General features: G+C 38.9%; 1 protein-coding gene across 5 annotated transcripts in view; it reads left to right on the forward strand.

The window, feature by feature from the left end:
* The window catches only part of HERC2 (HECT and RLD domain containing E3 ubiquitin protein ligase 2), a 105263-nt gene that overhangs the window by 17224 nt on the left and 75688 nt on the right, over positions 1–12351 (forward strand). For 3 of the 5 annotated variants that reach the window (NM_001252376.3, XM_015277713.4, XM_040699084.2), the window contains exons 5-7: positions 8544–8763; positions 11000–11100; positions 11909–12065. In NM_001252376.3, coding sequence (NP_001239305.2) covers positions 8544–8763; positions 11000–11100; positions 11909–12065 — 478 coding nt within the window. The remainder of the gene's footprint in view (positions 1–8543; positions 8764–10999; positions 11101–11908; positions 12066–12351) is intronic. The other 2 variants (XM_015277712.4, XM_040699090.2) reach the window with 1 other exon arrangement.

Genomic DNA, 12351 nt, shown 5'->3' on the forward strand with positions numbered 1-12351 from the left:
GGAATGAGAAGAGTTGCAATTACAGTGGGAGCGGGAGGGAGTGCTGAAGAAGGGGGAACGTGTTGAAGAGATGTAAGCTAAAGGTCACATTGTTTTTGTATTGTATTTGTATTTAGTATTTGTTGGTGAACAGTAAACTGTTGTAAAAAATGGTGACCTAAATATGAAATATCTTACTAAATTTCTCCCAGCTGATCAGGTTGATTGAGATGGTCCTTTAAGCTCATCCTCCAAGTATTTCTTAGGAAATATTAAAAAAACTAAATAGTAAAAAGGGTTATATGTTTGTGTGGAGTTTACAGAAATAATTTATTAGCTTTATATACAAAATTTGTATTCCTTGGTATCTGCTGCCTTTTGTGCTTAAAGTTTGCATCGCTTTGATCTGAATTAATGTCTGTGACAGGCAGATCCTTTAAAAAATACTATAAACACACTTGTGTTGTATTAATAGAGCAGTGTGATGGGGCTTTTGCTCCCGATTGTAGGTAACTTTGTTTTGCATTTCTCAGAAAGAGAGCTAACAATTGCCTTTTGCATCATCCAAGTTTCTGTGGCTTGGTAATTAATTTTTGGGAAAGAAAATGCAGAGAATTATTTCAATCTTGGCACTACTTTTCTTCTTTTATAAAGCACATACAACTCTTTTAAGTTTTTCTTCTGTCATCTTTCTGAAAAGTAAAAAGAACCCTTGAATATTTGTCTGTCAGAAGAGTGAAGAACCTTTCCAGAAGGAGAGTTGTTTCTTAAATGTATTCCTATTGATCAAGTTGGAATGAAAGATTTACTATGGGGTTTTTTAAAATATATATATGTATTTTATATTCCTTGACAAGTGAGGTGTAATTTAGAGATGTGAGCTTGGAGTTCCTTTAGAAAAAGAATTGAAGAGGCATTTAAAGTCTGTGTTTCAGGTTAACACTCTGAGCTATATCTGTTGAATTTAATGATTTACAGTCTTATATTGTCTAGTTATGGCTTTCATAATGTACAGTGTATATCCATGTTTTGGAAGTGGTGAATACAATTTTATTTTGCCAATAAAGCGTGGAGGATCAGCTATTGAACTTCAGTGGGCTGATCCAAGTCACTAGGCCTTGTGACATCCCTCCTCCCTAAGGACTGGGGGATTTTGAGAAAGCACAAAAAAAAAGCTGCTCCAAAAACTTGTTGAGAAGCAGTGCTTTTTGTCTTCCTTTCTGTGTTTTGTGATCCTGGCATGAAGTTCAGAGAAGGAAAATATTTTCCCCAGTTGTAATTTATGCTGAGATGACTATAATGCCAGAATCAGGGCCTACTACAGATGTCACAGTTGGTTTTTTTTCTTTCTTTCTTTTTTTTCCCCCAGTGATCTTAGTATGTTAAATTCTGTTCAAATGCATAAGCTAGTAATAAAAGTGTGAGTAAGTCATTATTTGACTTCGTTCTTTTTCTTCTCTAGATTCTTAGTGTTCATCCATTTCATATTCAGCTCTTACCTGATGTCAGTGTTGAACTGTTCAGGCCTCATTTTGACATGACTTCTCCTTTAAAACAACTTCCCTTTGTCCTGTTCCCTCAAGGCTGTGTGTTCATCATTACCCAAGTACTTCTGATTCTTCTTAAAAGTCGTTTTACTACTATCATTTTTTTTTTGTCAGATAGTCAGACCTGATTTTAGCAGTGAATTAAACTGTTTTGCCAGTAAATCACTGTCATGACATGGAACTCCTGGCAGTGTACAAGTGAGAGCTTGTTTATAGATAATACCAAGTCTTGTTTCCTTGATAGTACTAGCGTAGCTAATTGCACTGAGAAATGCTTCAGAGGCATCATCTAAGGGAGAGGGGGTGTAAAAATTAACCATGTGATTTCAGTGAGCTGCTGTTAGAAACATGTCACCAGCAACAGCAGTGGGATCTTTCTGTCTTTCTTACATAAGAAAGGGGAAAACATGTAGGATGAAACTTCAGCAAGGGATATCAGCTAGGTAAATAAATCTTAAGTTTATACTGTGTTCAGAAGTAATTAAAAGAATTCACAGCATTGAAATTTCTGTAGTTTTTAATAAATTCTAGATCAAGTATTTTTAAGTTCAGGTTCAGGAACATTGATAGAAAGAATGGTTCAGTGAGAGGATCCAGGGCCTAGCTCCCGTGTTGTGTAATTTTCTTCTCAGAACTCTTCCCTCCCTGTTTTTTCTTTCTCTTTTTTTTCTTTTGTTACCACTTCAAACAGATTTTAAGTCTCCCCTACATCTAACTTGAAGGTTACTGTCTGTCTCCAAGCATCCTTTTGCTTGCTGTTTATGCTTTTTAGAGGATGTCCCTGAAAACACCTCCCTGAGGAGCATAAAACACATGTGAAGGCATAGATGAGGCTCACTTCTTGCCTTTCTGTTGTGTGTCTGAGTATTTGAGCAACAATTGAAAGAAGTTTTGCTCACAATAAAACTTTGAAAATCAAGCATTCAACCATATAATGAGAAGCATCGTGATTGTGGTTGCAGATATTCGCTGTTGTCTTTGCTGCTGAATACGAATAAGGTGACATCTGCCACTGGGCATCTTTTGCATAGGGGTGCAGAAAGAAGGAAGCTAAAAGCTAACCATGCATTAGAAACTGTATTCTTTCATAGGATGGCTGAGGTTAGCGGGAAAGTCTGGGCCCACCTGCTCTGGCCCCTCCTCCAGCAGGGCCACCCAGAGCAGGGTGCCCAGGGCCACGTCCAGGCGGCTGCTGGAGATCCCCAAGGAGGAGACCCCACAGCCTCTGGGCAGCCCGTGCCGCTGCTCTGTCACCTGCACAGCACAGGAGTGCTTCCTGATACTTAGACAGAACCTCTTTTGTTAATATGCTCTAGGAAATTACAGCACATTAGTTCTGCTGCTGTCAGGGAATGTGAGCTCATTATAGCAGAGTATTCTTCACAAATTGAATTTTTAGGTCTGAAATCCCTCTACGTCGTATCATTTGTTTTTTTGCCTTTACTAAAACTTGTGGCCCAGTGGAAGTTCCTGAAACTTTTCAGGTTGATATGGGCATTTTTGCTGAGCATCAGTTTACCTGTTAGAAGCCTGCAGCGTTCTCTGCAAGAGCTACTGCCATAAACGTTAAGAAGCCATTTAGTATGTTAATTCCTATTAAAATCCTAAAAAGGGAGCGGACATGTCTTTATAGGCAACCTGTCTTAGAGTCATGATAGGTTAGTATTCTGTCTGTGGCTGAGATGATTAAAGAAGTTACAGTCTTTAGCTGCCTGCTTTGCCCCCTTAAGTTTGCTGACATAACTAAATAGCGCATCGCTCCTTAACCCTATTCTGTCAAATGATCTAGGTTAAACACTGCTGGTATTTTTCCTTCTAATGCAGGGAATTTCTGGCAGGATGAATTAAGAAGTGATGACATGTAGTTATGTTAGCTGCTGTGGGAAGGGAGGGGTGTGATGAATTTTAGCAGAAGATGGTAAAACCCTTATATCTCTCCACAGCAGCCAGAAACATATCTGATTATAGTTGTCACTTAACAAGTATTTTGCTAATGTTGACTTGAGAATTTGAACTTGTGTGTTATGACTTCAGCTTTTACATTGTACATATGGATTAGGTAAATAATGTGTCTCCACCCTTCATAAAATAACTGACAAAGCAGAGTGTAGCAAGGGATGTTTAGCATCAAGGACTGACATAAGCACTTCTGGTTAAAGCATTCCCTGTAACCTCCTTAGGTGAAATTTGAATTGTTACTATTAATAGGCTATTACCTCACTAGTCTGTTTAGTTCCTTGGTGATATATGTTCAGATTTGGCCAACTTCGCTTGATCCATTCCTTGACGTATTTAAATCTTTCTGAAAAGGAAATTATTTAAAAAATAGAAATTTGCTTATGTAATAAGAGAAGATTTAAAGAGAAGGAAGTGTGTAGATACAGCTCACTTAAAACAAAACTGAAGAACTTCCTTTAAAACTTACTTCTAATAAAGTCAGACAGTCCTTGGTCCAGCTTTGAGATAACTGAGATGTAGGATTACTATAGCTAACATTATGTCTGAAATAGCTGTTCCAGACTTTACTTACACTTCACAATCTGAAAAGGCTACAGTTTTAGGGATTCAAGTGGGAAGAGTAAAGGAGAAGAATTTTGTAGCTAAAGTCAGTGAAGTTAATCACTCAGTTTTATAATGGTTTGAATGTTGGTGAGGCTAAGTCATATTTTCCATGTGAATAAATTATTTTTGCATGTAGTCTTGAAGTATTTGAAGACAGTGTGTTGTAACGGAATGTTTAGGAGGATAAATGCTTGAAAATTAGATTCCTTCCAGCCATTCTTTTTGCGCATAAAAAGTGATGAAATGATTGTGATCGGTTCCTTTTACTAACTCTTATATTGTCTTAATTTGACTTCATTTGTTGACAGGAAAACAAAATAACTTGCTTCTGAAGTGATAGCAAATGATATTGTGAAATTTTGCTTTTGAAACTTTTGCAGTTTATCTTAGTTCCAGTTATCTTGAAGTATTATGTTGATCTTCTGTATTAAAACAGAAATGAACCTTCGAGGTATTTAAAAAGTTACAGCAGCGTTTGTTTTTTCTCAGATAAATCAGTTGTCGGATCGCTGAATGTGATGTTGAGTGTCCTACAGGTTATCACCAGTGTGCATTGCTGAACTGCTGGGATTGAATTTTCTGAGTGCTGCTATGAATATCATAGAATCACAGAATGGCTTGGATTGGAAGGGACCTGAAAGCTCGTCCAGTTCCAACCCCCTGCTGTGGGCAGGGCTGCCACCTACTAGCTCAGGCTGCCCAGGACCTCTTCCAACCTGACCTTGAATGCCTTCAGGGATGGGCCATCCATAACCTCTCTGGGTAGCTGTGCCAGGGACTCACTACCCTCTGACTAAAGAGTTTATTTCTACTATCTAACTTAAATCTCCCCTCTTCTAGTTTAGAGGCATTCCTCCTTGTCCTTTCAGACCATGTAAGAAATTGGTTTCTCTCCTGTTTGTAAGCTTCCTTCTAGTACTAGAGGGTTGCAGTGAGGTCTGCCTAGTTCCCAGTCCCTTTTCCAAGCTGACCAAGCCCAACTCCCTCAGTCTTTCTTCATAGGATAGGTGTTTCAGCCCTCTGATCATCTTCATGTACCTCCTCTGGAGGTCCTCTGGAGCTCCATGTCCTTCTTGTGCTTGGGGCCCCAGGCCTGGATGCAGTTCTCCAGATGAGACTCATGAGGGTAGAGCAGAGGGGCAGTCCTGTCCCTCTCCCTGCTGGCCACCCCTCTGTTGATGCAGTGCTGGATACACTTGGCCTCCTGGGCTGCAAGCACACACTGCTGGCTCTTGTCCAGCTTTTCATCCACCAGGACCACAAAGTCCTTCTCTGCAGGGCTGCTCTCAGTGTGTTCTTCTCCCAGTCTGTACACATATCTGGGGTTGTTGCGACCCAAGTGCAACAGCTTAGACTTGTCCTTGTTGAATCTCATGAGATTCACGTGAGCCCCCTTTTCAAGCTTATCCAGGTCCCTTTGGATGGCATCCCTTCCTTCTGTTGTGTCAACTGCACCACCCAGCTTGGTGTCATCAGCGAATTTGCCTAGAGTGCACTCGATCTCACTGTGTATGTTGTTGATGAAGATGTTGAAGAGCAGTGGTCTCAAGACAAACCTCTGCAGGACGTCACTTGTCACCATCCTTCACACGGACCTAGATCTGTTGACTGCATTCCTCTTGCTGCAACCATCCAAGCAGTTCCTTATTCACCGAATAATCTACCCTTTAAACCTATATCTTAACAATTTAGAGATAAGAACTTGATGTGGGACTGTATCAAAGGCCTTGCGTGTGTGTGTGTGTATACACACATTTGTAGATACACAGACGTAGTATTGTGTGTATGCAACAAGTAGCTTGAAATCTTGTACTACTTGCATGTATGTTATATGCTTTTGTAGGTTTCTGTTTTTTATGCCTTCAGAGTTTGTATTGTAGTTTATATCACCAGTTGCAACAGAGAAGCTGGGATCTTGGAAACGGAAGTAATGTAGCCGGTTGGAACCAATTCTAGAATTGAGCAGTTTGTAGTATTTCAGGGAAACTTCCTTGTAAGGAACTGTGATGAGAATGTAGGTAATCTCTGCGTGTTATTTTCCAGCTATCCCCATGACGTATGTTTAGTAAGCATGTTATTTTGAAATGAAGGGCTTTGTCGCAGGAGAACATGTCGTTCTTAACTCTTGGGAACAATTTTAGGGACTGTTCACCTTCAGATAACTTTTCTGCTAGGAGGGAGTTATGAGTACTATAGCTCTGTTTATAGACTCCTGAATTGGGGTTCTACTTGATTTCTATAGCACTAAGAGTAGACTTTGTCTTCCCCAGACATAAGCAGTATTGGAAGTGCCATTTTTTTCATTGACTATTTCTTTAATACTCCTGTGGATATTTGAGAACGTAATATGGGGAATGAACCTGAAGGATGAAATAGGTTCCCAAAACGAATAATATTAAAAAAAAAAAAAGTCTGTCTGTAAAACAAAGCATTGGTTGTTTCCTGTTTCGCTGTTGTGTCCCAGTGGTATGAAGAGATTGCTGGAGTGTATTTAGGAAGGGAAGAAAAGCAATGTTTGTCTTTTCTTTTGGCTTATGTAGAGAGATCATGATACTGGTATGTCAGCACTGACCGTGTTCTGTTACAAGATAAACGCTAAGGCACACTTTAGGTAACAGCATTAGCCTCAGAGCATGTAGCAGTTTTTATTTTGCTTCTGAGTAGTGCTAATACTTCACAACTGAGACTTTTCCTTCAAAATTGTGGTTATTGACCTCAAAGTATGCTGGAACTTCAGACTGCAGATTAACGTATTAATCCATTAAAGGTTGCCAATAAGCTTCTGTTTGGTCATAATGTTAAAAAGACCTTGCAAAAGCCAAACCAAACAAACCAAATGTGCTTTAAGCAGGCATTTGCTTTGTCTTACTTTACATAGGGATCTGAAGTAGTTGTGTGCGATCTCGACTGTCAACCATACCATAGACTTCTTTAGGAAATTTTATAGGATGAATTTTAAGGACAGCTTGGGTTTTTTGTCATGTTCTGTGAATCAAATTGTTGCTCTTGTCTAGTTTTTAAAGTCTAGATTACAAGGAACACTTTTTCATCTGTTCTTACTGAAAAAAATAAGTTCTTCCTCATAGATGGAAAAATGCAGATTGCCTCAGGGAAAGGAATCTAACACATGAAATACTGAAATGTGAGTAGCAGTGTTGAAAGCAGGCTGTGGTGATGGCTGACAACAAGCTGTATGCAACTGTGCAATGTGATATAGTGGTAGAAGAGGCCACTTGAATTCTCTCCTGGGTATATGGAGACACATTGCAGAGTGGGGACAAAAATTTGATGTATTTTGTAGAGTTACATATGGAAAAAAAAGCCTCGTGCCTCGTTAGATACAGTTTTGAACTCCAAAGACTACTACTAATGAATTTCTGTAGCTTGGAGATTGCTATTCCAGAAGATGTTTAGATTTTTTTTTTCCTTTGAGGCTGTTGCCATCTTTTCACAAACACTGTTATGTATATGTGTATGTAACACATATGTGTTACACGTGTATGTAACACAATATGTGCATGTAAAACCCATAGACATGTTTTTTTTTTTTTTTTTTTTTGGGTGGCCCTGTGATCAGACCAAGGGAGGGAAAGGAAAAACCTTTCTTAAGAAGAAACTTGGTTGATCTTCATCCTAGGAAAGAAATCTATGGAGAATGTAAAAGAAACCAGCCAACCAAACAACAACAAACCAAACCCCCCCCCCCACCCTAATTAAAGTAAACTAAACTAAACAAGTCAACCAAACAACAACAAAGCACTGTTCCCAGATTTTGATTTTTCAGTGTTTTGGGGCTGTCTTTGTTATCATCTGTCATTTCATTATTAGGACTATAGACTGTTGAATGCTTTTTCTGGTTAGCGAAGAACTACTTATCTGATGTTGGCATAGGCCACATCTTCAATTTGCTGGTGATACTTGTGTCTTTTACATTTCTCACATAATTTGTTTCAAAATCTAACCGATTTTTGGCAGTGACCCTAGAGCTTCTGAGAGTTGTTCTATGACTTCTGAGAAACTTAAGATAACGTATATCGTTGGAAAATGAAAGTATGCCCTCCTATGTACTTGCTGCCCTGTTGCTTGTACTTAGAAGTCTAGCTCTCAGGCCTGCTGCTGATAAGAGTTCGCCATATAACTTGTTTGTTTGGAACACTTGCATAAATATTTTCTGTGATGTTTTAATTTCAGACATGAAATACAAAGGTTCAGATGTATTCACACAATACCAGTTTTGATGGTAACCTTAGCCTTTGTCTAAACACCTGTTAAATATGGCTTGTAATTAAGTAATGCATACTGTTAATTAGCATTTGCACATTAAATATAGAAGCAGTGAATTTCACTGGGTTTTGCAATTCAGACTTCTGGTCAACTAATGGTTTTTAATTTGTCTTGACGTTTGTTGGCAATGTATGTAATAAAGATGAATGCGTATCTTTCTTTGATTTCTAGATGTGAATGAATTGAAAGAATGCCTACATGTACTAGTGAAGGAACAACAAACTCTGGCCACACAAACTGCCACAACAGCTCTTTCAGCTATGCGGCTAAAGCAGAGGCTTGTTATCCTGGAACGATATTTTATTGCATTGAACAGAACAGTTCTTCAGGAGAACGTCAAAGTTAAGTGGAAAAGCAATAGTGTCCCTCTGCCTACTGTGGACAAGAAAAGGTAACAAGTTTTTCTCATGCATGGACAAGTTTATATTTCTTAAGATACCTGGTTATCTTAAAAAAATCTTATCTTACCTGGTTAAGATACCATACAGTTTTCCTCTTTGGCAGATTTTTACTTATGATGTTGATGGGCTTTTATTCTAATTCATAGAATCATAGAATGGTTTGGATTGGAAGGAACCTTTAAGATCATCTAGTTCCAACTCCCCTGCTATAGGCAGGGACACTTCTCACTAGACCAGGCTACTTAAAGCCCCATCCAGCCTGACCTTGAATGCTTCCAGGGAGGGGGCGTTCACAGCCTCTCTGGGCAACCTGTTCCAGTGTCTCACCACCTTCACAGTAAAGAATTTCTTCCTAATATCTAGTATAAGTATACCCTCTCTCAGTTTAAAGCCATTTCCCCTCATCCTATGTCTATATGCCCTTATAAAAAAAAAAAAAAAAAAAAAAAAAGTCCTCCCCAGTTTTCCTGAAGGCCGCCTTTAGGTATTGGAAAGTCACTATAAGGTGCCCTTGGAGCACCAACTCTGTCAGCCTGTCCCTTAGGGAGATGCTCCAGCCCTCTGATCATCTTCGTGACCCTCCTCTGGGCCCACTCCAATAGCTTGATGCCCTTCTTGTGTTAGGGTTGCCAGAATTGGACGTGGTGCTCCAGGTGGTGTCTCATGAGAGCAGAGTAAAAGGACAGATTCACCTCCCTCGACCTGTTGGCCACGCTTCTCTTGATGCAATCTTGATGCAACAGGATACTGTTGGTCTTTTGGGCTGCAGGCCCGCACTGCTGGCTCATGTTGAGTCTCTCCTCAGCTGACACCTCCAAATCCTTCTCCTGAGGGCTGCCCTTAAGCCATTCTCTGCTCAACCTGTATTTGTGCTTGGGATTACCCCAATCCAGGTGTGGGACTTTGCGCTTAGTCATGTTGAATTTCATGAGGTTGATATGGGCCCACCCCTGAAGCCTGTTCAGGTCCCTCTGGATAGCATCCCTTCCCTCTAGCTTGTCAGCTGCACCACTCAGCTTGGCGTCAACTGTGAACTTGCTGAGTGTGCACTTGACCCCACTGTCCATGTCACCTACAAAGGTGTTAAATAACACCAGTCCCATCACTGGTCCCTGAGGAATGCCACTCATCACTGGTCTCCACTTGAACATTGAGCTGTTGACTGCAACTCTCTGAGTGCGACCATCCAGCCAATTCCTTATTCAGTGAGTGGTCCATCTATCTAATCTATTTTTCTTCAATTTGGTGACCAGGATGTTGCGTAGTGCTGTGTCAATTCATACTGTAGTTGTTACTCTTTGAGCTATCATCATACTTTCATTGATTTATTCCTTTTGTTCTACTCAGCTGGAATGTGTGGAGAGGCCATGTCATGAATTATGCTGGTGGAGGTTACACAGCTTCAATTATATCATTTATTTATTATTAAGTTTTGTTCTATATGTGCATAACAATTTTAAAAATGCAAATACGTTAAAATTGAACATAGTTTTCCTTAGCTTGAAGAAGAAATGTTGTTTCATTTCATTCATTTTCAGACATTTTACATGAAAATGTTTCCAGAGAACCAACTGAATAATAAATTGTCTGGTTGCCTTCCATGCCAAGATAGTTTTTTGACCTAAAAATAGAAAAATTCTGTCAAGTAAGGCATTAAAGAAGCTCGTCAATTGTTGAATTAGAGTGCTGTCTGACTGAACAATCAATTCAAGCAAGGAAATTTTTGTTAGCTTATCTCTAGTTTCAAAAATTGAAGGAGACAGTAAGTAGCATTGTAGGCTAGTTATTATGATACTGTTCTGACAGTGATGTCTTTCACTGAATAGTCTGTTCTCTGAAGAATTTTTTTTCAGTTCTGATTAAAAAGAACACTGGTGTATTTAAGTTACCAGACTGCTAAAAATGCCAGTTTAAAATTTCTCTCTCTTGGAAGAAGTTCTGAGCAGTTCACTTTCATTGTCATGTGAGATAAAAATAAAAGGATTGTCTTCCTAAGATAAAACAGGAACAGATGAGGTTAAATTTTGATTGCTGACATTTTGATGTTGATCATCTTAATTCTCAAGTGGCAATTCCAATTATTTATAAAAACTGTATAATTATATATGCGTGTATATAGATAAATTATAAAATTGGCAAGTATGTAGATTGTTTAATTATTACTAATATATGTGGTTGTTAAATGATCTGTATAGACACAATGCATATGTATTTTTATTCCCTTAGCCCACGACCTGTAGGCAAAGGTGTTGAAGGACTTGCACGAGTTGGATCCCGAGCAGCACTTTCATTTGCATTTGCGTTCCTGCGTAGAGCATGGAGGTCAGGTAGGTCTACCCTGTAGCACATTGTATGTATTTTTGATTAGAAGACAGGTGATTCACTGAATCATGTGTCTGTATTAACTGTATGGCTCTGTACAAACACTTACGTATGTTAAGACTTCCGTAATGGTGTTTAATGTTTATAAGGTGTTATAAAACCAGCAGTACTGTTGATCAGAGACACCTGAGCGGATCGCCACCCAAGCCATTATGGCTGCTGTATTGTGCTGGGTTACTTTCAGACTTAGCAATTCAAATTCAGTTTTCATGAGAAGAATGTTATTAATGCCAGGTTTCAGAAAGTTTAGATTTATTCTTCAGACAAGATAGATCGCAGTATAACTGCAGGATAGTAGTAGTTTAGAAAAGAATTTTGGAGCAGTAGTGTGAAAACTGTATTTAGTTTGTGTACTTGTCAACATCTGTGTCATGTTTCAAAGGCTGGCACTCAGAAGTTTGTCGCATGAGAATTGTCACATTGACTTACCTGTTTGTCTCAGTCTGTGCTGTTTGTTCAGATTGTAACAGTTTGGATCTTTGTCTAGGCTAGTTCTTTTTCTGAATACCTCAGCAGGTGCACAGTGGGACAGGCTTTTTTAAGACTTGTCACCTTTCTGAATGCACTTTCTGGGAAGCAGGTTGTTTTTCAGAAGTCTTGCAGTCAAAATGTTTGTGTGAAAATTGAGAGCGGGTATATACATATTATTAAGTAACTTGTAATGTGGGACCAAGAAAATCTCCCCACAAAATTCTGTATTAAAAATTTCTATACCTTCTACGAAGTTGTAGCTAGTATTCTTGTGATCCTTAGGTGAAGATGCAGACCTGTGCAGTGAACTGTTACAGGAATCACTTGATGCACTACGAGCTCTTCCAGAGGCATCCCTTTTTGATGAAGGGACAGTATCTTCTGTATGGTTGGAAGTGGTGGAAAGAGCTACTAAATTCCTAAGGTCTGTTGTGACTGGGTAAGTTTATTTTTTTGAGTGTTGCTGAAGTATGTGTTTAATGGCAAACTTGCATCTCCTACCAAATGATGGTTTAAGCAGAATATTTTATGGAAAAATAAGAAGATAGGTTTTCTAATTTTACACCAAGTGTGTAAATTGTACATAGATTGTTGAAATGATGCTCTTTAAGCATGATTTAATTCTTTTAACTTTTTAAGAAAAATCATGGCTATTCTGAATTGCTCTGTATAGACCTACCCTAAAGATATTATATCATTAATGTAAGCTGAATCCATAAAAAGAA

This window comes from Gallus gallus, chromosome 1 (genome assembly GCF_016699485.2).
Source record: "Gallus gallus isolate bGalGal1 chromosome 1, bGalGal1.mat.broiler.GRCg7b, whole genome shotgun sequence".
NCBI lineage: Eukaryota > Metazoa > Chordata > Aves > Galliformes > Phasianidae > Gallus > Gallus gallus.